The 26,058-nt window shown below is 43.4% G+C and overlaps 1 protein-coding gene across 3 annotated transcripts in view; it reads right to left on the bottom strand.

Annotated features, from left to right (window-relative positions):
• Window positions 1-26,058, bottom strand: part of slit1a (slit homolog 1a (Drosophila)) — an 86,954-nt gene that overhangs the window by 4,950 nt on the left and 55,946 nt on the right. The window contains exons 10-36 of one of the 3 annotated variants that reach the window (XM_034203847.1): window positions 24,216-24,287; window positions 21,730-21,801; window positions 21,557-21,628; window positions 21,173-21,316; window positions 19,932-20,095; window positions 19,134-19,157; window positions 16,091-16,235; window positions 15,020-15,094; window positions 14,797-14,940; window positions 14,541-14,684; window positions 14,288-14,454; window positions 13,433-13,568; window positions 11,548-11,616; window positions 11,393-11,464; window positions 11,212-11,283; window positions 7,231-7,302; window positions 5,607-5,770; window positions 5,392-5,516; window positions 5,184-5,281; window positions 4,964-5,103; window positions 4,347-4,440; window positions 4,100-4,237; window positions 3,797-4,025; window positions 3,557-3,687; window positions 3,253-3,446; window positions 2,079-2,367; window positions 1,482-1,693 (exon numbers count right to left, since the gene is read on the bottom strand). In XM_034203847.1, the coding sequence (XP_034059738.1) occupies window positions 1,482-1,693; window positions 2,079-2,367; window positions 3,253-3,446; window positions 3,557-3,687; window positions 3,797-4,025; window positions 4,100-4,237; window positions 4,347-4,440; window positions 4,964-5,103; window positions 5,184-5,281; window positions 5,392-5,516; window positions 5,607-5,770; window positions 7,231-7,302; window positions 11,212-11,283; window positions 11,393-11,464; window positions 11,548-11,616; window positions 13,433-13,568; window positions 14,288-14,454; window positions 14,541-14,684; window positions 14,797-14,940; window positions 15,020-15,094; window positions 16,091-16,235; window positions 19,134-19,157; window positions 19,932-20,095; window positions 21,173-21,316; window positions 21,557-21,628; window positions 21,730-21,801; window positions 24,216-24,287 (3,458 nt within the window). The remainder of the gene's footprint in view (window positions 1-1,481; window positions 1,694-2,078; window positions 2,368-3,252; window positions 3,447-3,556; window positions 3,688-3,796; window positions 4,026-4,099; window positions 4,238-4,346; window positions 4,441-4,963; window positions 5,104-5,183; window positions 5,282-5,391; window positions 5,517-5,606; window positions 5,771-7,230; window positions 7,303-11,211; window positions 11,284-11,392; window positions 11,465-11,547; window positions 11,617-13,432; window positions 13,569-14,287; window positions 14,455-14,540; window positions 14,685-14,796; window positions 14,941-15,019; window positions 15,095-16,090; window positions 16,236-19,133; window positions 19,158-19,931; window positions 20,096-21,172; window positions 21,317-21,556; window positions 21,629-21,729; window positions 21,802-24,215; window positions 24,288-26,058) is intronic. The other 2 variants (XM_034203848.1, XM_034203849.1) reach the window with 2 other exon arrangements.

The raw sequence follows: 26,058 nt of genomic DNA, 5'->3' as shown, positions 1-26,058 counted from the left end.
GTAGAGCTTAAAGTATTTTTATTATTTTTATACAAAGCTTATTTGTATAGGAATGTCACTGGTGTTACGTGTTACCAGGAAGAAGAGTAACACCAGTGACAATTTGGAGAAAACACTACCATTTTAACAAAATGGCTGCAATGTGTGTGTGTCAGACCAAATATGGCTTCAGTCAATATCAAAATCGTTTAACTCTTCAATACAATACATGTTCCCATTCAAATGTTCACCCCTAGGGCGATGCAATGAGTAACACTAATGACAGACTTGAAAGACGCACGTAAAATTTGAAGATAAAATGACACCTTTAACAAACAAAGTAAGAAGTATCTGACTTTCCTTATGTCTCCACTGCACTGCCTCAAATGATCTCTTGTTACAGGAGGCACTTCAGAGACAGTACATTATTTCAAAATAAAAGCGTTTTTTGTAGCAGTAACACCAATGACGTAATTTTGGGTGACTGACATTTATTTGATATTATTAATAATAATTTGCGTTTTTTGTTACCATTTCAGTGCTATATTTAATGCTTGTAATGTTATGTAAATATAAATTAGATTTATTTATTGAAAAAAAAATCTTTTAAATTAAAACTATAGGCTCCACTTCCATGTATGATCAAAGTGACAATGCAGTTCCTTGAACTTGGCATTTTAAATAAATTGCAATTTACGTATAAAACCATTTTTTATTTAGTACCATTGCAAAGACAATCTCTATTTATTCAACATATATAATAAATGTGAGTATTAGGTCAACGTCATGTATTTTGGTGTCTGCAAAAGTAAGTGACAGCACTTCCACCTTTTCTGTAGAATGACCCGGGTACAATGGAGCAATGTGGCTTTGCGCCCATGGCCCTATCAGAAACGTCGCTATCAGAAACAATGCGCAACGTGTTTTGGAAGTAATATTGTCTGTGTTGTGGTGATCACTAATTAACTAATTAACATCACCCATGGAACTACAGGTTGGGGGTATTGTTTCCGCACGGACATATATGTTGTTGACTGTACTTATTGTGTGCCCTCCTTGCTTCTTCCTTTTTGCTTCCCGGGCTTCAAGCCGGCAACATGTGCTTTTCTGCTGCTCAATAAAGCCAACTTTGCACCTTCGATGCACCGCCTCCGACTCCCTTCTCTCGGCACTACAGTGATTACATTAGCAAGCATCGCTAACAATCAGAGCTAACTTGTACTGGAAAGAGCATGTGTGAAGAAGCCAGATGTAAAAGGAACTCACCTTGTGGTAAACCCCCCTTTTGTAACAGGGCTGAAATAGAGGGGTATGAGGCATGTCTACAATGGGTGATCTGTTTGGTATTTTGAGCAAAACACATCAGAGACGTGTTTTGTATAGATATGGATGGATGGCCCTATATTATATTGTTCAAATATAGCATAATAGATTACCTTTAAAATAAGATATTAGCTTTGCCCATTTCACATCCTTCACGTACAGAATGATTGACAACCCACCTGCATCACAGAGTTCCCCGGTGTAGCCACTCTCACAGTGGCAGAAGGCGACTCCTGTTTCTGAGATCTGGCAGCGACCGTGTTTACAGGTCAGGCGTCGGCAGGGGTTGAACAGCTCCCCCTGCTGGTTACACAGGGCGCCGCGGTAACCCTCCTCACACTCGCAGCGATACGACTGAGTGTCCAGTGGGATGCACTTTCCATGGACGCACCTAGTAAGACAAAATAACCTTGATTATATTTCCTGCTCAGCAAAAATAACAATTGACTTATTTTTCTGGTAAAAAAACAAACAAGAAGTGGTATGTTGTATGTTGATCCCTCTGATTCACCGTAGGGGGCCCACGCTTTTGGTTGTGGAATTGTTTAAAAGTAACCTTAGCAACAGCAGTAAAATGCCATTTATAAGTTGTTGCCTTAGTATCAACAAACCTATAATGTTATGTATATACTTTTGAAACATTTAGAACATTTTGCTGATGATACTTTTACTAAAACAGGATTTTAAATCAGGAATTTTACTCGGAAGAAAGTATTTTTACATTGGTTTTATTCTAATATGTTTTACTTTAATTTCAACCCTCTTAGCTAGCTTACTTGCTGCCCTGGCAGGGGTTGAGCACCGGCTCGTCACACTGCAGCCCGCTCCAGCCCGGCTGGCAATGGCACACCGGGCCCTGAGCCCCGTCAGGCTGGCAGATGCCGTGCACGCAGTAGATCTTCTTGCAGGGCTCGCAGCCGGGGACCACGCCAGGCTTCATCTGGGTCTTGGTGAAGTCCTGGAGCTCATTGTTGATGTACAGGTTCTGGATACAGCCATGGAAACTGGAGCCGTTCTGGAGCTGCCAGAGACGGAAAACGCCTGAATGTACATCCACCGGCATGCCTGGAGGAGGAGAGAGGAAAGAGAAGATGTTAAAATATGTGAATACATGCATACTGGGTCACCAACACAGACAACTAACACAGGGCTGGTATGAGATAATGGAGGAATGTATTTCAAACATGGGTATCCCAACAGTGCGTAAACAATTATGTCAAATCTATATGCAACTCTTTTTTTAGATTGGCTTTGATAGTTTGCATTTGCACCACAAGACACTTCATCCTTGAAACAATTGATAGCAAAAAGAAAAATGGTATGGGAAAATGTCTTCTGTAGTGTTGTATGAACGAAGAACAGGACAGCACAACACAGCACTGAAACACACTGAACGTTTTCTGAGCCACTCCTGAGCTAAATGTCAACCCCTAAAGCTCGGGGGGCACGGCAACACATTTCAGAAAGGCTTTTCTTTTTTGAATAAATCAACAAATTCTTCAAATGTCAAGAGTTGCTTAATCACGCATTACAAATAAACACAGTAACATTTTGTGGAATTACATTCATGCAATAACGGAAAAGTCTGAAGTTGAGACTGTGTCTGGTAGTTCCTATGGTAATCACTAGAGGGCGTTCTTGACCCAATGTAAGAAATTAACTAACGGTATCACAACTATTGGATTATAAAGTGGTGTATTGTTTGTTCATTGGCATGATCTGCTATTTGAAAGTTATGTTTTATCTTGAAATGTTTTAGCTATTAATACATTATGTGACCTAGCAAACACAGTCCTGACTGAAGGTGTTGATGGAGGAGAGGGGTTGGATTTGGGTGGAGGTAGGAAAGGGGTTGAAGGGTTGTATGGTAGAGGGGAGGGGTTGGTTGCGGTGGAGACAAAGCGAGGGGGGAGGGGAGGTGATTGACAGTAGTGTAGTAGTTAAGAGTGCCTGCAGAGGAGGGAGGTGTGTTCTGGAGAGGGCCCCTACCCCCCACATATAGTGGAGCTTCCCCGTTGAGGGGCCGCACCGCTCCGAAGCTGTCCATTGTGATAGGGAGACCCCCGTCAATGGACAGGTTCATCATCTGGTCAAAGGTCACCAACTCCACTGTGTGGAACTGGCCATCGTTGATAGTCTCAGTACTGGTAGAGGAAAACAGAGGTTTGGCATCAGATATAGTCACTAGAGATAGTAACAAATACAACATTGACGTACAGTGAAAGTAACCTGCAGTGTCTAAAAGGAAACTCACCTGTAGATGGCATGTCCTGGCTGGCTGCCTGGGTCATAGCTGACTTTGACATGACCTTGGTAGAGCTCCACAGCAATATGATCATCTTCTCCATTGTACAGCAGGATGCCATTATCCTCAGCTGTTGACACCTATGCAGAGAAAATTAGCAATGGGTATTTCAGTTACTCATGGTTCAGATAAGCAGCATCAAAACAGAAGAATCACAGACACGCTCCCACATGAACACTCTGTGGATACCTGTAAGGTGATGTTAGCTTGTGGCCAGTTCTTGAGGTCAGATAGCAGCAGGTAGGAGTCTCTGTCAATAAAGTTGACGCTGACAAGTTTCTCGCAGCGTGGCCCCCCAAACTCAGGAGGACACTGGCAGAGGGCCCGCCCACCTCGCTCAACACACTTGGCGGCGTTCTGGCAGTCAGCCAGCTCACACAGGGACAGTGGAGACGGGGCGACCTCACACAGCTGCCCACTATAGAGAGGAAGGATGACGTTAGTAAAGCAAACTATGAAGTTAAAGCATATTTGTATCGATGCTCCTCTTACTTGTATCCTTCAAGACATTCACAGGAGTATCCATTCAGCTCATCCACACACTGAGCTCCATTCTGGCAGCGATGCTCCTCACAGTCGTTGTAGTCTACACTGCAGTCGTCACCAACATAACCAGAAGAGCACACACACCTGCAACACGCAGACAATACTGCAATCAACGAAAAGCTACCCCCTAGTCTTTATGTTTTTTCATATATTGCATCATCATATATTGCTGATTCTAATGGCTGGCACTTACTTGGGCCCACTGGAGGTGATGAGGCAGGTAGACTGATGTTGGCAGGGGCTTCGTCCAGGGGCACACACATCCTCCATTTCTTCACACATCTCCCCTACACAACAACAAATACAAATACAATCAATAATAGTGAATCAGTCATTCCTTATTTCATCACTATTAATAAAATAACATTTTAATCCATAACGAATAGTCTTGTCATTCACGGTATGCATTCAATTATTAAACCTGCAACATTAAACTTTCTATTACTATTTTAGTTTTTTATTTTCCTTTTAAACAAAGAAACTGCAAATATATATTATTTTAATTTTTACCTTTCAAGAAGTATAACCATGTATTTCTATCTAAATAGTATGTAGTTAAAAGGCAATGCATTTAATAACATTTATTATTAATCTTCTTTAATTTATTTATTTCATTGCTTGAGGCAAGTTGTTGTTAGCAGTAGCTTATTGTGTATTATATACATTTTAAAGACATATTTTTTTACTGCCAGATTTTTTTGTTTTACACACATTTTCTCTATAATAGAAAATACATTTGCTTCTTTGTACAGGTTTTTTTTCTTCTGCAATGTAGTTGCGTCTTGAATAAACTGTCCTGCCCGCACTAACCTGTGTAGTAGGGGGGACAAAAACAAGTGTAGTTGTTGATTCCATCGAGGCAGGTCGCTCCGTTCTCACAGTCGTTGTTAACGCAGTCATCAATGTTGGTTTGGCAAACGGGGCCCTCAAAGCCCAGAGGACATGTGCAACTGCAAAAAACATTCAAACTCATTATGTTATGGTCTAAAGTTTCTTCTGATGAATATATTTACAAAGCTCACTTCCTCACCTGTATACTCCCTCGGCCTCTTCAACCACTTGGCAGGTTCCTCCGTTGGCACAGGGGTTACTCACACAGGCGTTCAGAGCTGACTCACAGTTCTTACCCTGAGACAGAACAGAGATAATGTTCATTATTACTTAGATTTACATTATGCATACTTTGGGACCTACAACACATTAAGGATGTCCACAGATGGGCATTATGTGGCTTTTACCTTAAAACCTGGAGGACAGCTGCACCTGTAGACCTCCACCATGTCGCTGTGACAGATGCCTTGGTTGAGACAGGGACTGGACACACAGGGGTTACACTTGGACAGCACTGTAGTGTCCGCATCACCTGAAGGAAATGCCAGACCAATACGAATTCATTGCATGTTGATTCTAGTGCTGCTAACATGATATTTCAGTTTCTAACACAATAACCCACCTGTACATTCAAACTTCTTAGCCGGTGTAGTGAGCAGCAGTTTGCCCTCCATGCCCAGAGGACCAGCGCAGCGGGCGATGCCAGGCTCTTTGTAGCTGGTCTTCACCCAGTCAGACAGCCAGCGCAGGCGACAGTCACAGTGCAAGGGGTTGGCTCCGATTGCCCTAATAAAGGAGAGAAAAGAAACGGATCAATGCTTTGATAATGTGGTTCTGCAGCAGGCAGACTATACGATCACCACACCCCTGGAAGACCACCACACAACACAGACTGTAACAATAACACTACTATGTGCAATATATAATGTTTAGTATTTACTCTAAATACTAAACTCAGATGACTCTGCTATATACAATATACACTTTTACACTCTTAATATTGTCATTTACTGCTGCCTCATTACTGTTATACAGTATATTCACGTAATAAAAATTGTGGGAGGAATAACGGATGTTTTATTTATTTTTACCTCCATATGATGTTACTGTAATACACTCTATCACCAGCAGGTGCCTCTACAACCTTACACAAAACAAGCCAACTCAACTTTTTGTATCATACAACTAAAACGCTGCTTCTCTAAGAATAAAACAGATTTAAAGTTTGATGCTCAATGCCAATCTGTGCCATACATTATATTGAGGTGGGCTTCTTAATAATAGGCAAAGGTGCAAACAGAAGGCACTCTTAACCACTTCTGTCATGGTGGTCGTGAATCAATGCTGCTCTGTCCTCCCGCTAGATGCACAAACACTCCTGAATCGATGCTGTTCCATTACGGTGGAACACAGGCTCATCTTTCAGGCCGCGCCAATAGCTGACACCTGACATCTGCTAACATGAAAGCCACTTGACTGTGACTGTGGATCAATGGCTGCCCTCCATCCCTCTCTTCAGCCCGTTTGAATGCAGCCTTTACTCCTAAAAAATGTCTTTGTTTAGCTCTCTGCATCCTCCCTTCTTCCTCCTGACACTGATAGGTCTATTGATCAGTGTCTCTCAGGGGATGATGTGAATATGTAGGCTGGATGGCAGAGGAGGACACACTGCAAAGATACCTCTGTGTAGTTTTACACATATCCACGAGTACATGCAAAACCACACAGCTACACACCACACACAAAATTACAGACATAAATAAGCAAACCAAAACAAACACTAAGGTCCACGGACCATGGAGAATCTGTCTGTGCATGTGTGTGTGTTAGTGAACGGGTGTGTGTGTTTCAGAGATGTCACAGGGAGATGAGACAGTACAGGGGTCTGTGTGTTTCTTTAACCACAGGACTGCGGCTGATGAAGGGAGGGTCTGGCTCATGTGAAGCCCACCAAAGAGGACTACAGACAGACTACTGTGAGCCACGCTCCCCGGCTGTCTGACCAGACCCCCTCTGTGCCCGTAACTCTGTGTGTGTGTGTGTGTGTGTGTGTGTGTGTGTGTGTGTGTGTGTGTGTGTGTGTGTGTGTGTGTACATGTATGTGGACTTCACAAACTCAGTGGTAAGCAGAAATGGTATCATATAAGCCAGCTTTGGGGCATGCAGTTTTGTTTGTGTGTGTGTGTGTGTGTGTGTGTGTGTGTGTGTGTGTGTGTTTGTGTGTGTGTGTGTGTGTGGCTACTTACAAGTGTGAAAGTGAGGCCACATCGTTAAAGATGCCATCAGGAAGCTCGGAGATTTCGTTGCCATGGAGAGACCTGGAGGGCAATGGAGGAAAGAGATGACAAAAAATAGATAATTTAAAACCATGAACAAGTTTTATCAAAGGAAACATAAATGCTTTTTCTGCAACTTTTGGATTGCAGTATCAGTTCGACAGATAACTATTACATCAAAATAACTATTTTTGTAATAAATGTATCACCAAATCACACAGCATTTTTCGATTTCAGGTTTCGGAATGTCTGCTGCTTTTGTTCTATGATTCAATATTAACATCTTTGGGTTTATGAACTGTTTGGTCAGTCATTGGAATGTTTTAACTCTGGAAAATGTAATGTTTGAGACTGTGATTGTCTATTTTACAATTTTCTGACATATTATGGACATTAATTGGCATATTTAATGGTAATGAATACAGGTTAGTTGCAATCCAACAACATACTGTACTTTGCTTTGGGACAACTAAACAGCACTGAGAATAACAGGAAATACTGTCAGTGTTGTATTGGGTATGTATTTGTGGTTGAGCCTTGTGCAGCTGGCAAAGATGTGAAGCTCTGTGCATCTGTGAAAGACTGGTGTCAAGTTTCCATGTATGTCTGGCTGGCAGGGCCAACAAACTCCACAGAAGAAGGGGGGGTAACAAAGTTGCACCACACGCAGAAACTAAAAAACATTTGTGTATGCAGAGTTACACATATTTATATGCTTGTGTAGTTGGACTCATGCAACCATAGTAATATATGAGTGTATATAAACAATTGTGTATACTGTTAATCTGCTCTGACTTCTATGGCAGGTGACAAGCCAACATGGCTTAATGGCTAAATGACTGATGGCTGCTGTAATCCGCAGGGTCATTACCACCTCCAACCCTCAGCTGACCACACGCTAATGTTACCACAGCTCAGTCTGCAGCACCAATACATGGCACATCTGATGAGGAAAAGGGATGTATAAACAGACATTGAAAACCCTACTTCCTTCTTTGTTTGATCTGTGAATTACCACTAAGCTGTGGACGAGTCAGGGGCAAGGATACAGAGGATACAGAGGGGGGGTAGCTGGTCAGCGTAAAGATGCAGAGCCGTGCTCGAATACGAAAAGGAAAACATACAATGTAACCGTCTGAGACAACAAGTTAATTGGCCTGTGTGCAGGGGAGCATGCTTATTAGTGTAGAGAGAGCAGTTGGGTTGTGGTAGGATACTGAGGGCATGGAGCCAGCTGCAGTGTGCCAGCTAGGCACAGATCTCATGGGAGAAAGGAGCCATGGAGTCTCCAGGAAGAAACCTGATCCTCTCCCCTGCATTCGCTTTTTTTATTTAATTTCTACAGCTGGAAATCATTACATCACTCCATCTTACCTATGTCTTCATCTATTTCTAATCTTGCATTTCATAGGCATGGGATTGAAATGGATGTTTCTGCAGCTCACAAGACGTTCTGTTCTGTTCTGCTCAGGCTATCCAACTGTTCAAAATGTGCACACAGGCTTGTTCACCTGCAACCAGTTAATACTGTTTTTGTGATTCTCTGAGTCCTCTGAGCCGTGTCTTTTGAAGATCATGTGATACTGGAATTTCCTCAAAGCACTGCATCCAAACGCATTTTTCAAAAAAAATCGGATTTTATTTCGTTTGTTCCAGGCTATTACTTTCTTTTTACGTTATCACAGTCTTTCATATCACTTTCTTTTCTTACAGCTTCCCACCCAAGCCCTGGCGAGCCACGCCCTAGCGCTGTCTCAGCTCACTCACCTCACACCTAATACCCAGCAGGCCAATTAGCAGCTTATTAATCTGCAGCTCAAAAAACCACAACTATCACACACCACACACACACACACACACACACACACACACACACACACACACACACACACACACACCACACACACACACACCACACACACACACACACACACACACACACACACACACACACACCACACACACACACACACACACACACACACACACACCACACACACACACACACACACACACACACACACACAACACACACACACACACACACACACACACACACACACACACACACACACACACACACACACACACACACAACACACACACACACACACACACACACACACACAACACACACACACACACTACACACACACATTCACCAAACCACATTACCACACCCATGCCAGGCTCAGACCCCTGGTCTGTTTGAAGCCCTGAGCGTTAATGATTCTTCTCCTCTTTACTGCTCTGTAAAGCCAGAAGGGCAGCTTTATAAAGCCTTTGGCACCTCAGTGTGTGTGTGAGTACGCACAAGTGTGTCCCGCTTGTAGGCTTTGGCATCTCACTGTGGTTTTCTATGAAGCTTCCAACTTTGAACTTTGAACTGGGTTGAAACCATTAAATGGAGCTCATTGTCGCTTTAGCTTCATTGCACCCACACAGCCTTGTTGTAAAAAAAAAAAAGCATGGCACCAATTCACATTTAATGGGAGTCTTATGATTGATCACTCCAGCAGTAAAGACATCAAAGTTTCATGTGGACTCCCGTCTGACTGAGACAATAAGGTAGTCCAGACAGTCTGTGCGAGCTTTTATATAATTCTGAGCCTGTGTGGTGTCTGTGGGGCGGATGGCGTTGAGGGGAGGGCCTCACATGGCGTCTAGCACATTTGCTTTATTTTTAAAAGTGAAGGTGGCGTGAGTGAGTAAGAGCAGAAATAACGGATGCTGCTTCATTAGAGATCAAAGCGACGCGCCTGGGCTAGCAAGGCGGCATCGGCTAATGATGACTGAGCTTCACTCTCATTCCACGCTAAAAGGGCTCTTACGCTTTGTGCCCCGTAATGATCGGGACTTTAGTCGAATCCCGCCGTAAAAAGAGGCTTTGTCAAAGCTTTGTTGTCAGTAGTAAAAAGTGTGCCTGCTATGAGCACACATGGAAGGCCGATAAGTCTACTCCCACACACATACTAACGGGCACCGAGCCAGTAGATGACAAACATATAAACTATGCATACACACACATACACACACACAGAGGCAAACATAATCTCATAAGGAGTGCTGCTAGGCCTGATCGCTGTTTCTCCCTCACAGAACTAAACTGTACATTTGAGTTAAAGTGTGAGGCATCCAGCTGCTGTATCTGCGGAGAAAGCCATGAGGTTGGTTTTGGTTTCGTCATTTATCTGTCAAACATATTTAAATTCTACATCTCAGTTATTTAGCAGACCGATTCAACTACGGGGAGCCCATGGTCATTGAGAGGACACAATCAAAGACATCATAACTTCATAAAAGCCCGGAGGCAGAGTCAAAACCATTACGGTTAGCGGGGCAAACATTCGCTGGTAATCAGTGTCAGGGTGATTTTGTACAGTAGGTTGTGGGGGCGAGTGTTTGGCCCCGCAGTGAGGCAGTGATGAGCTCGGGGCGTTAAGAGGTGAACAGGCAGACTGGGAAGATGTCTATATGAGGTGTAGGAAGGAGCAGAAGCTGCAACAGCACTGCTGCTGCCCCCATGGTTGCCATTTAAACAGAGAAAATAGGTCAGAGGTTGTGTGTCTGTGTGTGTGTGTAAATTCATAAGCTGTCATAACTGTTTAGACTGTGTTTCGGTCCTCTGGAGAGAATCAAAGATTCTCGGCATCTGCTGCACCGCCTCTGTAGTCAGTGCAAGCTGTGAAAATATCCTCTTCAATAACTCATTTAGTCTGAATGTGAGTCTTATCTTGTTTTAGAAAGCTACTTTCAAAATAACGTCAACTGTTTCAAATAAAGATGCTGTTTTGACCATTGTCTTGAAATGATGTGACAACTTTTCAAACAATAGACATGCATTTTCTACCACTGGACAGATACATTATGAATTTAAAACCAGTATTTTAAACTAATCCTAAAAACACACACAAATCGGAACGTTTTTAAAATATAACAAAATAAACTCACAGCAGTCTGAGAGAGCGCAGTCCACTGAAGGCCATTTTGGGGATACAACGCAGAGAGTTGTAGCTCAGGATTCTGAAAAGTAAAAATAATTACATATGCATACATATATAAAAGTCATCTGTTTCCATCCTGCTGTCAGCACCAGGATGAAATACTAGCTCTTGGCTGAGACGGGACTTACAGAGTGGTGAGTTGGCTCATGTTGGCAAAGGACGAGTTGGTCAGAGAGCTGATCTTGTTGTTGCTCAGATCTCTGAAAGGAACATTAAAAAAAACAATAATTCATCATATTGATCTGCAAAGTGAGGCAGAGGGGGCAGCAAGACAAATACTTACACCAGCTGTAGGTATTTGAAGGCAGACAGTTCCTTTGGCAAAACACTGAACTGGTTTCCATCCAGATACCTGAACACAGAGTCACAAGCAGCTCAGTATTGAGTCAGAAAATGATTCAGATATTTGTATTGTATGGGATATGTTTATGAAATGTAAGAAAGCACAAAGTTGAGCAGTATTGCTGCCAGTTACCTAATTAGGGACTGCCACATTATTAGGGGCATTTTAATATGGGATTCATATTACAAGTCAATTGGTAAAAAAATGTATTTAATTCTACATTTGGAAATGTTATTCTTCTTCTTGTCAGCATATTATTTTCCTTCTTTATTGAGCTTAAAGCTTTGTTGCAGGACATCACACTTTTTACAAACAACACTTTTCTACATGCTGTTGCAGCCCATTAAGGCTCATATTGCACCATCCAGGAAATAGTTTTTCTTTAAAATCACTTTTTAATTTTTAATTTATTGACTTTAGATTGTGTCTCATGCCTGGAGGTTAGGGTTTGTTAGCTTCCTGCATTTCTATTCCATACAAATACTGTGATACATTACTTTTGTCTTAAAAATGAAGGAAATACAGCTAATTTAAAACATTCACTGAGATTTCTGAATGTGACCCAGCACACCACGTTCTTAAGTGACTGAGGTACCACCACTTAAGTGTGTGTTTGTGCATGTGTGTGTTAACATCTGATGTATTTACAAGCAACTATAGTTGACATAATGCCTGCAGGGATGCAACCACCCTGCTGACTGCCAACATAAAGTGCTACCAGAGGGCTGTCACCTTGATAAATGGCTTATTTAGGGTCCTGGTCCCTCTGAACATAGCTGCAGGGGCTTTCTCTTGCTATTTGTGTTGACTGTTCCCTGGGTGGGAAGGCGGGGGTGGGTTGCTGGTTAGTTAGGGGGGGGCCTTTGGGTTTAGAGGTAATGATAGGTAATGATGGTGCAGAGGACACTTGGGATAATGATGGAGTAGCAAACTCTCCAGATGAATAGATGAAAGCCTACAACAGAAGGGCACACCTGGTCACACCTGCTGGGACAATGACAGGCCTAAAGGCTTTCACAGCGTGTGTGTGTGTGTGTGTGTGTGTGTGTGTGTGTGTGTGTGTGTGTGTGTGAATAAGTCTGAATCACTAGAAGCAGTATTGGAAAGTTCCAGACCCTATTCCATTCCCTCCACGTTCCATTGAAAACTGCTCATTAAAATGTCCTCTTGCTCCCCTATGCTCCTGTGGACAGGCTTTTGGCCCTTACACAAAACACACACACACACACACACACACACACACACACACACACACACACACACACACACACACACACACACACACACACACACACACACACACACACACACACACACACACACACACACACACACACACACACACACACACACACACACACACACACACACCACACACACACACACACACACACACACACACACACACACACACACACACACACACACACACACACACACACACACACACACACACACACACACACACACACACACACACACACACACACACACACACACACACACAGATCCTTGGCTTGGAGTGCCAGAGTGACATCAGTGCTAGCCCTGAGGGCTGCAGGGAACACAGAAGAAGAATGTCTGAGAGAATAAATGCAGGGGTTATTGACTCCTTTCCCCTCTTCCAGATGATGGGATCTGTCTTCTTTGTCTCCACTATTCTCACTAATTCTTATCTCTTTCATTCCTCCTCCCTACTTTTTTTTAATATATCGTCTCCTTTGTTTTTTCCCCAGACCAAAGCCAGACAAAGGAACAAAAATACCTGGAACTCAAACTGATAAGATATGCATGCAATTGGCATAATTATTTCCGGGGAACTCACAGTTCAGTCACGTTTCTTGGGATGCCTTTGGGCAGTGTGTGGAGGTGCTTGTTACTGCAGCGGACAACAGTCTCCAGGCAAGTACATTCACTGGGACACTGGGGTCTGGGCACACAGCTTGACGACTCCTCTTGTCCTGGGAAAAAACAGAGGAGACAGAGGCGAGTCAGATACCAGACAAGAAGAGAAACGAGGAATGACCAGGAGGAAAGATGTGGAGGATAGCAGAAAGAGAGCTGTTGTCCCTGGAAAATAAATGGTAGAAAGACAAAGCAACAGTGCCAAAACAATCCTTCTAGCTGACAATTAAAAAGGAGGAAGTGACAAATGTGAAAAGTAAGTTAGGATAGAGGGAGAGGAGCCTCGCTAATGTAATATCGATTAGCCAGAGCAAAGAAAGGAAGCTGCCTGAAGCCTGAAGACAAGTCCAACATTCATTCAGGTGCAAATAGGCTGACTGGTCAATAAGGCAAATAGCTCAATAGCTCCACTCAGCCTGGCATCGACCAGCAGCTTAGGAACTGCTGAGTAGCAATCTATTCAGTAAACAAAAGAGTCACACAATAGCGGTCATTATTTAAGATGATCTCAGACACTTTAAGCAGCTCTCGGTCATGATGTATTGTGGAGCAGAGTGCAACGTTAAAATCCTCATCAGTCATACCCAGAGAGGTTAGTTTCCCACATAGTGGAGGTCGACTGCTATATTGAAGATGTGTATCTGCTTTCACAGAGACAGATTACTTCATTTAAAGTGGGGAAGCGGCAACTAAAGTTCAGATATGGTCTGAAAAAGGACATACAGAAAGAGCCTTAAATCAGAGGCAGTGTGTTGTGTGTCTTGGCACTACATACCCTCCTCACAGCGGAAGTCAGGCAGAGCCACATCCTGCAGAGGGATCTCCTTCAGGAAGGCAGGACGCTGGCAGCGAGGGTTACCGGTCACAATCTTCCTCGTCCTCAGCCAATCGCCGAGCCAGCCCAGCCGGCAGTCACAGTTGAAGGAGTTGGCCAAGAGGTTACTGGGGGAAAGTGAGCGTAAGAAGGTTTGTGAGAGCTTTGAAACATTAAATGCATGATTGAAGTTGTGTGTAGGCCAGGGTCTCACAGTGTGGAGAGAGTTTGCAGAGTGTCGAATGCTCCTGGATTGATCGTGGTCAGCTGGTTGTCATACAGAGACAGCAGGCGGACGTTGTGCAACCCTGTGAAACTGTCATTGTGGACGCAGCTGATCTTGTTGTTCCTCAGCATCCTAAAGAGGAAAGAAATCAAACACAGAATCATTAAACATCCAGAATAGTATCTTGACTGTAGACATACACCATGCTTGAGTATGTGATTGTATGTGTAGATGCATTACTCACAGCATGCGCAATCCCTCAAGGCCGCGGAACATCCCGCTCCGGACCGAGTCGATCTGATTGGCCGTGAGGTGAAGCTCATTGACGGACGACGCCCCTTCAAACGACCCATCTTCAACCTCCGTGATCTTGTTGTTGCTGAGGTTACTGTCAAGGAAGAACATTCATATTTAGATAATGACTGCTGGAAGGTAAAGTTAAAAAGTTAAATAAAAGTCCAACTTACATTTTCTTAAGCTGGGAAAGGTTCTTAAAAACTCCAGTTGCCTCCAGAGTCGTAATCTCATTGTTGTTAAGGCGGCTGGAGAGAAAAAGTTGAAAATAAATTAAAAAAACAAATCAATTGAAATGTAAAGTTCTCTTCAAATATTTCTATGTCCTTCAAAACTAATTCAAAGGTTCACTCTTTACTTATTCTCCATTCTCTTCATGCTGTCTCTGCTAACTCTGTCGCCTTCTGCATTGATTGAATTATTTTGCTATGGTCAAACTGGTTATTTTATCGCTCAATTTCAAACATATTCTTTACAAAACCTTGCAGATAAAATCTGCTACAAAAAATATTCCCTTCCTCAAGTACAATTTGCTTTGTCATACAGCCAACAGTTATCCACATGATGGATGTCATTTTGTCAAAAGTAAATATATTATGTCCTCCTAGATAGGAAAGTCAAACAGAAAGTGCACCTCAATTTCACCTAGCTCACACAACAAGCAAGGTCTATCCTCCTTTGGAGGGGCATTAACCTGCCTGTCTCTGGAGCTTTGGTAATGTTCCTGAGCCTAACTGTGCACAAAGGGATCTTTGTCTTTGGATGAGGTTATATTTCACATAAGGTTCATAGTATTTATTCTTTATGAGCTGTTAAGTTACATCATTTTCGTTTACATCACATAATAACCGACCATTACAAAGAACCTGCTATGGAATTAATGTTTATGTATTTCATTTTTTATATACTAAAAAAGGTTTTATCCCCATAATCCGAGGATTACCACCAAAAATGTAAAGAGTCTCTGATCAGACAACTATACAAGTCTACTCCAAAACTAAGCATTTGAAAGGAATATCTGATGTTTGGAAGTTTCCTCTCATGGCCAAAGTGGAAGTTCATGTATGGAGTCCTAAAAGGAGATTGAATAGCTCTATAATGTTCAGTGTAACAACTTCCTCTTCAACATCATGCTCTTGAGAAGCTTGCACTGTGATTGTGTGCCTAGTCAGACACAGGACATACACATTACTTATTATCTCTTTCTGTTAAAAGTGTACAAAAGCCTTTTCCTGATGGCTTACAGTTCAGAGGTGGATGAAGGGATGTGCTCGGGGATCTTGGTGAGTTTCAGGTTGGAGCAGTCCACTACGTTCGACTCACAGCGGCACTTGGGAGGACAGACTGGGTCGCTGTTGCAGGCGTTATTCAGACGGGTGTCCTCTGTACCTGAACAGGAACAAATTCACACACAGATTGACATCAGTCTCTTCCCTATAACAAGAAACATGCCTCAGTCGCCCATGATGCAGTAGTCAGGCATGAGCTGGATGTCAGTTTGTCCTGTCTTTCCTAACAAATCTTTAACCTTAGGCACGCTGTAGAACATCCTCTCAGCTCTGCTACTATTCATAGGACAGAAATGAACAGGTGAGGGCGAGGAGATGGAAGGGTGGGGGCGAGGGTGAGTTATTTTAGAGAGGTGATAGAGTGGGAGCAGTGGGGTGAAAAGAACAGTGGCAGGGGAGATTGAGATAGGGATGCCAAAGAGGATTTAGGCTGCCAGCTTTAGTGAAGCAGAGCACCCAAGAGAGAGCACAGGAAGCGTGTGTAGACAGGTGGAGTCAAAGGAGAGGAGAGGTAGCAAACAGAAAAAGAAGGGCATGAGGGACAGAAATGCATGCAGGGAAGAAAAGGAAGAGAGATGTGAACATGCAGTTGAGAGAGAAATGAAAGGTGAGTGGCAAAGGTGCAGAAAGACGTCTGTCCTGAGAGAGGAGGGGCAAGAATTAGGCAGCATGGGGAATGTGGGACGTTTTCCTGCACCTCCTCTGTCTATGAATAGACGTTACGTGCCAAAAAGCGTGCTGCCAGTTACATCATGGCTGCTCAATAATGGAGAAGCACTGGGAGCCACTTAACAGTGTGTGTGTCTGAGTTTGTGTATTGTGTCTCCGTGTCTTTATGTGCGTGTAGACTTAATGTGTGTGCAAATGTCCCATTTAGAGGGAACAGCCCAGTGATTTCTGTGGATATCCTAACATCCTGTTCCCTTTTTTGCATGGTCACACCGGTGGGCCTCCGGTTTGGTAATGACGTCAGCACCATCGGACACCGAGCAGGAAAACCTCAAACAACCAGGACAAAATCCTACATTTAATGCACCAACATTATTTTCACATAAATGGAGCGACATTTGAAACCATGACCTAACCCCAAATCCTCATTTTTTATCCTATTAGAATCCGTTTGGACAGAAAAAGAGTGAATTTGCAGTCTCAAAAATGACTTCCTGTGGCTGCCAATGCAAAGACTTTCCTTAATCGGTGTCACTTCTCAGAGTGGCTCAGTGGAAGGTGCGGATAGTCCCACTAATGTAGGTCATTAACAAACGTTCCCTCGCCAGGCCATACAACAGGAAAAGGCATTTCCTGCTACAGAGGAAGCAATGAAAGTACAGCTCAGCGCTTTGATCTTGAGGATGTAAAGGAGCCGGGGGAGATTCGTGACAAGCCTGAGTCATCGTCATCGTCACAAGTGGGTGGTGGCGACACTTTTACTGTCAGCAGATTTAAACGAAACAGGAGAAAATGCAGGAGGAGACGAATTAGGTTTTTCCCTCTCTAAGGCACAAAATGACTCATCGCTGGAGTTGTAGGAGTTCTCACAATTCCCCGCAGCTTGGTTCCTCATTATCAATGGATTATGGAATTCCAGTGCTGTCTGTGATTGTGTGTGGGTTGAGTGCACGTGTGTGTGTGTGTGTGTGTGTGTGTGTGTGTGTGTGTGTGTGTGTGTGTGTGTGTGTGTGTGTGTATTGTGGAGGCTTTTATTGTTATCATTCAGGGAGGGTACAATTCTCATTAATCACACTTGGCTTTGATCTTCCTTGTGCTTACATTTTACTCCCATTTGTTCTCTTAGCCAGTGAAGAGCTTTATCTCAGCCCAGCGCACAAAGACACATTAATTTACTAACACGCAGACAAACGGGCGTATACACTGGATCCCAACTACACACACACACACACACACACACACACACACACACACACACACACACACACACACACACACACACACACACACACACACACACACACACACACACACACACACACACACACACACACACACACACACACACACACACACACACACACACACACACACACACACACACACACACACACACACACACACACACACACACACACACACACACACACCACACACACACACACACACACACACACACACACACACACACACACACACACACACACACACACACACACACACACACACACACACAATTTTCTTGGAAGTGCTCTTGTTAAGAGGTCCGGAAACATCCGCTGATAGGAATCTGGGTCCTCTGGTGGGCTTTATTTTCTTTAGCTCTTACTGATAGAAAGGACACACTTTCCTTCCCCTCTGTCCTTCTCCTCCCCCCTCCCACCCGTTCTGCCCCTCTTGGTGAGTGACTGTCTGTGCTCATGCCAAAGCAAAGAGCCACTTCCTTTGGACTCTATCTGCTGAGACTGAGCTGAGGAGAAACAGACGCTCTCACACATATATTCATTAAGATGAACACATGGGTCCAGTCACTCAAAGGCCCAATTAGCTGCTCTTATATGTATACAATCCTACTAGCATGCCCATTTTGAATAATTTCAACCCCTGATGCCCAAAGTAAATTCTCTGAAGTTCATTTCCTCTGTTCATCCTTTCATTTGGATGATGGTATCATCCAAATGAAAGGATATTACAATTACACAAGAGGTATTTAAGGGTCATCATTTTGACTCTATTTTGTTTCCTCTTCAAAATCATTCTGTCTCCTCTGTTGGCATCTGCATGCTTTTGTTTCCATCTCCATGTGACTAAGTAGTACCTGTGTCACCAGGTTTCCAGCTCTCAGCAATAAACTTGGTAGATAAAATGTTATCATTACGGAAAGGAATTGTGCCAAAACTACAAAAAGGTTGTTATAAACTGAAAATATCCTTTAAACTGCAGGAGAATGGTATTTAAATGAGCAGTACGTAATGGAATGAATGATGCCTCTTCTTTTTTAAAGAAAAGAGGAAGACAATGATAGGTGTGAACATTTACAAGCACTCACCTGGGATGAAGTACTGCTCTTTGGCTGTGATGGAGAAAAGAAAGAGGGACGGATGTCAGTGAGACCAGTCTGGCCGGCATAGCTGTGGTGTTGCTATGCTTCAGAACAGTCATATATAAAGATTATATATGATGACACAAGGTATATGACATTCAAACAGAGAAGCCTAGGACTGTCTCTGTGCATGGCAATGTGGAGGAACTAGTAACGATGTGAAAAGGTGGTAAATATTTGGCTGTTGCTAAGGAAGAGTGAAATGAAGGGAAGACAGTGAGAAAAAAAGATAGAAAAAAGAAAGAAAGAGAAAAACACATGGACTCCCTTCTTCAGCAGGTCTAGCCAAACAAATGAGGCTATAAAGAAGTGTGAAACCTCAGCAGCGCAGAGTGCCAGACAGCGTAACACAGTGCTTAAACACAATAGTGGGCAGAGGAGGAGGGAGGGTGGATGGTGAGGCATGGATAGTGCAGTGCAGAGGAGTGAGGGGGGTAAAGGAAACCTGAGCCTGGCAGGCAGAGAGTGGGGAGCAGGGGGGAGATGGAGGCTGAGATTGGCAGAGGGCAGAGGAATGGTGGGCAATAAAACATTTAGCCAGGAATGATCACTCATTAAATATGTTGTAAGGTAGAGGGAACAAAGCAGAGATAAAAGCCACTCCCAGTGGAGAGGAAGAGAGAAGGTCAGAGTAAGAAGGTGAGAAACAAGTGGAATAAAAACAGTCTGTCCGAGAGATAGAAAGCCCGAGAGAGAAATGTGAGGGAGACATTTGTTCAGAGTGACACGGAGCCACCGGCCTACCGGAGCAGCGGAACTTCTTGCTCTTGATCTGTCCGATGCGCTTGTTAGCGAGTCGGCGAGGGCTGGCACAGCGGGCGCCGCTGGTCTCGATGGGGTTGGAGCGCAGGTAGTCTGCCAGCCACTTCAGATTACAGTCACAAATAAATGGATTCTGCGCCAGGTGACTGGAGAACAGCGAGGGAGAGTTGGAGAAAGGGGAGGGGAAGTAAGGAGAGAGAGTAACACATTAAAATACATAAGAGTTAAGAGTTAAAGTCAAAGTTAAGAGTTTGATCCCACATAATTCATCATATTTACAATAATGTAAAACATAATAACTTTAGGTTGATTATTTAGTAAATTATTTTTGCATACATTTAATATATTGAAAAGATTTTTGAGGCAGTAGTTTGTTTTGCTAAATATTTATATTGTGTTGACAGATTTGTCCAATTTTATGATCCATAAATGGAGTTGACTCAAGAAACACCTCTCAGCGTAACACTAATTCAATAAAAAGTACCAGAAAATAAAGAATCCAAGACCATAACTGATAATGTAATAAACATCGCTTTAACTTTACTTCAGCTCAGTGTGTACTTTAATCCAAATGATGAAGTTAATTAAGGAGTGAAGAGATCGTGGGAAGACTTGTATTAATACCCCGATTTGAAGGGGTATAAATACATGCAATGGCCAAACAAGAAGCTTGTTTTTAGACTGGGACCCTTAAACCCAGCGCTGTGTGTGTGTGTGTGTGTGTGTGTGTGTGTGTGTGTGTGTGTGTGTGTATGTGTGTGTGTGTGTTGAACATAGTGGTAGCACTATCCATCATCATCTTCAACAGGTGTCTAGAAGACATTAGCATATATGGATGACAATCTCATGTGGTGTGTTTGAGACATGGTAGGCGCCATGGTGTGGGGTCTGTATTGATAACAGCATGTGGTTTGCCTTGTTTATCGGAAAAGAAAAAAAAGGAGAACATTCATTTCAACCGAATTGGTGCTGTCTGGGTAACGGCGGTGGAAAGAGGGTGTGGTGTGCGCTATTTTTGATCTGGATCTGGCCGCAGAAGCTGTGTGTGTCCGTGTGTTTGTGACGATGATAGATTTACTCTCCTCTCTACCTCATCATTCTGTGTTATTACACAGACCTGCAAGTAAACAACTCCTGTGTTGGCTCATGTTTGATGGTGACAGCTCAGTATGTGTCAGAGCGTGCGCAGCAGCAGCATGTTTATGTGCGTGTGTTCCACTCACAGGGTCTGTATAGCTCGTAGTGAAGTGAAGGTGCCCTTGGCAACAGTTTGGATCTTATTGTCGTAGAGTGATAGCAGCGAGAGATTCTGCAGGTCCTGGAAGGCGTTGGCACGAACGCAGTGAATCTTATTGGCATTCAGCAACCTGAGAGTAAGGGGGAAGAAAAGGAAACAAAGAGAGAGTGCGGAAGAAGGAAGGAGGGAAGCAGCCTGTCAGAGTTTCTTTATATATTCATTCATTATGCATTCCATCTAGAAAACTGTGCACAGGTACAAAGTTTATTTGAAGGTTATGACTTATTTTACTGAGTGGGAGTAAAGGATGCGTGGTATTCAGTTTATGTCTGCAGTATATCAGCAGAGTGTGTGTGTGTGTTCTGCTTACAGCAGTTGCAGGGCGTAGAGGCCGTCAAACACCCCCTTGGGCAGGTCGGTGATCTTATTTCCATACAGCACACTGGGAAATCACAACACACACTTGCATAAGACACGGGAAATGACAACAGGGTGAATATTTATGCAGAGATACATGCAGAATCTCGGCTCAGGGCCACTTACAGGGAGTTGAGGGAGCGCAGGCCCTGGAAGGCATCAGGAGCTATCTCTGAGATATGGTTGTTGCTCAGGTCTCTGCGTTGAAGAAGAAGGTCAGACATTTAGTCAAGGAAACTGAGGTCTTGGGAAAAGTCATTTTTCTGTGGAAGGTTTTACCCCAGTGTCACCTGGGTGTTCTTATAATACATCCATTGGTGTCACTGGCAAGCAACGAGGAAGTCAATGTAGTGTGAGCTGGATTGAGATGAGTTCCAGCTCTCTCCCATATTTGCTGGTGGGAGATTCAAGGGATTTCATGAAATTGAGCGAGCTAGAGTTTTGGAGCCAATCAAAACATTTGCTTGTATTATTTGTGGCCTATCAACTGGCCCTGTGTTGTATCAAGGTGAGTGTGTGTGAGTAAAAATGGGGTGCAGGGCTAGAATCCAAAGAGAAATACAGTAGACTGCCTCTGAACATAGTTAATAGGATCGACAGGCCTCTCCCCACAGGATAACCACTAAGCCTGTGTGCCTATATGTGTGTGTGTGTGTGTGTGTGTGTGTGTGTGTGTGTGTGTGTGTGTGTGTATGTGTGTGTGTGTGTGTGTGTGTGTGTGTGTGTATGTGTGTGTGTGTTGTGTGTGTGAGAGAGAGAGAGAGAATAAATCCAATAGTAAATGAGGAACAGTGGGACAGAAAGAGAGAAAGACAGATGGAGAGGGAGAGTTAATGGACTATGTGGACTGAACTCCAGTCGACTGGATACCTTTGAAGGAAAATCATCATGTGGTGAAGGAAAGGGATATTTTCTCATTTGGGGGTAACAGTCAAATAAGTACCCATTTGTCTTTTTGCAAAGGACTGAGGTTTCCTGGAAACAAAAAATGTGGCGAAGGAGCCAAATCTGCACCGGTGTGTGTCTGTAAACTCAGACGCTGGTGTGTTTGTGTGTGTGTCGGTGTGAGGGCTGTTACTGCATCCCTGTCTTAAGGAGCGGTTCATGTGTAGGGCATCTAAACTGGGACAAGGTGAAAGAAAATGTGTGTGGTTGGTATTTACAGGGAGAGGAGGACACACATGGTGCGGAGAGGGATGCTCACATAACTCCACAAATAAACAAACAAATACACAAGGCCCTAAATATAACTTTAACTTACATAATCATGACTTACAATACAAATATTTTCCAGATAGATAATACGTGGGGATAACTAACATCTATTTATACTGTAAGACATACATATGAACATCAGCAGAGTCTGAACCCATAGCGTGAACATACTGTATGTGTCATGATGTGGATGCTGTCTACACACAGTGTGTTATGGGGGTGTTGGACACAGGAGAGGCCGGCAGTGAGGGCACACTGCCAGCTGAACCAACAGAGGGACGGAGGGTCAACACAGACATGTGGCCATGCATTGTTGTTGCTAAATGCAGATTCAGCAGCAGCAACAGTAGCAGTTCATGTCTGCTTTAATTTTTACTTTGCTAAAGGCGAAAAACCTGACGTTTTGTTGAGCATAAACTGACAAAAAATAAAGATAATTCACCAAACGCCTAAAGAAGAACAGCAAAGTTGCCGTAAAACCTGATATACTTAATTAAAAAATATGGAGTTAAGATAAGATTAGCATTTTCATGCATCATATCTTTGCCACAACATTAACAGTTTGTTTATATGCATTTGTTCGATCTGTTAAACTGCCATTGGACCTGGTTTTTATATTCTATGAAAATACAAAAAATGTGTATCATATTATTCAGTAAATAGTAATTACCTTTTTGTAACCAGTAACCATTTTTCAAAGTAACCTAATGTTTATTTAGTTTAAGTGTTTCCTTTACAATAACATAGAAACATGATTTGCAATGAGAAAGCAGTTTCCTCAGGAGTTCAGCATGTCAGCATATACCTCATTTGAACATCAAACTGTCCCTGCAGTTGGATTATAAAGCAGAGAGGGATCCTTAAAGAAGTGCAGAGAAACTCCGTGACCCTCAGTTTCTCCCTGCTGCTATGTCGGTCAGGCCTGGTGGTGTTGGAGCTGTGGGTTTGGCCGACTGGTGTGTGCTGGCTGGTTGACCGGACAGCTGGTGAAAAACCACTCATCTCCCAGCCTGATGCTGTTCGCTCCCAGAGAGAGCGAGGCCTCATTCCAGCACACTCTCCGTCCCCTCATCATCCTCCCAGCCGCAGTTTACAGTATGCCCACGCAGGCACAACACACACACAGACTGGACACAACACTAGCCAGGGGAATACCAGTGCACAGCATGAAAGATGAGAACTGTTATTATGCTCATGTAGCATCTGAGTGCCTGCTTTCCATGCCACCCCAAGTCTGAGAACAGGAATATGTTCTCTCGGCACAGACAAAATAAATACTTCATGCTCCTCAGGAGTGGAATGAGAAGACTGCCAATTGTCGCTTATTTTTCCAGCCCTCAACTTCTTGTTCTCGTCTGTATTATTTAGCCCTGAGGTGAGTGTACTGCTGTACTTACATCCTACGCAGCTTCTTGTAGGGAGAGAAGGCTCCGGGAGGAACAGACTTAATCCCATTCTGCTCCAGCCGTCTGGAGAAAAGAGGAGAAGAGGAGAAGAGGAGAAGAGGAGAAGAGGAGAAGAGGAGAAGAGGAGAAGAGGAGAAAAGAAAAAGATACCATCAGTTAACCAACAATAGACTTCTCCATGGTAACAAAGTTGAGTAATCCTCCCATTACCTCTGACCTTTGGTGATTGGCCTGATTATATTAGCGGAGATCTATTTCCCAGCTGTAATAGGTCCAGGCATGTTGGAGTCATAACATCCTCAGAACCAATAAACAGTCTGAATACTAAAGTGCTGTGGAAAAGGACTGGAGGGGAAAAGGCTCTGTCTCGATTTGTGTGAGGGTGTTAAGGCCTTCAACTTAAAGTCATATTTCTTTTTAGTATAACATTTACAGTTTCCAGCACTTATGTTCTCATATGATATCATGAAATCAATAATGACCTCACTTGTTCTTGTGAAATTTGTTTTTATCCTCTGGGTGTCTGCAAAGTGTCCGCTGAAACCTTTGCAGTGCGGTGAAATATGACTTTTCTAGTTGACACTTTCCTGTGAGCCAGAGGGCTGCTGAGGCAAAACGTTGACAAGAAAAATGTCGGACAAAATCCCACCATAAAAAAACTGTCAAGGAACGAAATGAACACAGAGACATACATACAATTGGTCGTTTAAAACAGAACAGTCACAAACTCTAATCAGTGTCAGATGGTCCCGGGGAACCAGACATCACTCAACCCCATTAGTGTGGGCATGCATGTCTGTGTGTTTCAGGCCGGCTGCTACTTAGGACCCAGCTCAGTCCCAGAGCAATTCCCTGGTGTATCTGGCAGAGGGCTGTTTATCTGCAGGTCACTTCACAGCTTTTAAAACTATCCTTAACAAGGCTTTGCAGGGCCTGGAGGGAGCCAGCTGTGGGCCTGTCTGGTTGTCCGGACCATGCAGAGGAACTGGCGGCAGAACAGGAGGCATGGGCCTGTGCAAGATTTGGTAGACCAGAGGAAAACAGAATCTAAAAGATCATTAAAACGCTATTTGTTACCACAGGGAAAATGAGAAATATTTTAAAAACGTATTGGAAACTGAATGTTGTTGATAGTTTTAACCATCACTCTCTTAAGTGTGTAATTTATTGGTGCATGACCATTTCCACATAATTAAATTATTCTACTAGAGAAAGACTTTTTACATGCCTCTTGGCTGCTGTTTATGTCTGTTTATGGGGGTAAATGTTTTGTTACACATTCGCCACAGCCACTTAACAGTTTTGAGTTTCCACATTTTTCAATCAGGACACTACCCTTCAAAGAAGTAGCCTACATTTATGGAGCGATATAGGAGCGTAATTGACATTCTTAGGATAGCAGTGATTCCAGACCACAGATTCCTGCGGTGTGCATGCTCTCTCTGTCTGTCTGTTCCAGTGTGTCTGTGGATTTACAGCTAAGTGACAGCGCTGTGGTTCCTCTGCCCTCACCATGCGGCAGAGTGCTGGGCCAAGTGGCTTTAGCGCCTTCTCTCATCAACCAGTCTGTCTGCCCGGTTCAAACCAGTCTGGCACTCTTTATAATGTCTGCATGTGTTTCAGCATCTACAAGCTGTGTGTGTGTGTCAGCATATAACAAAACGCTCCGAGCCAGACAAGGGCACACAATGCTGTCTGACAACTTTTTAGCCAAAGCGTTGTGGCTGCTAGCAGATCGATATGTGCAAGCGACTTAATCCCTCCAATCAACAAAGGAGCTGCTTTGTCCAATAACCAGAGAAATAAGAAACAATCTCTCAGAGTCGCCTTCGGA

The sequence above is a fragment of the Gymnodraco acuticeps genome, unplaced genomic scaffold (genome assembly GCF_902827175.1).
Source record: "Gymnodraco acuticeps unplaced genomic scaffold, fGymAcu1.1, whole genome shotgun sequence".
NCBI lineage: Eukaryota > Metazoa > Chordata > Actinopteri > Perciformes > Bathydraconidae > Gymnodraco > Gymnodraco acuticeps.
This window is presented reverse-complemented; position numbering and strand designations above follow the sequence as displayed.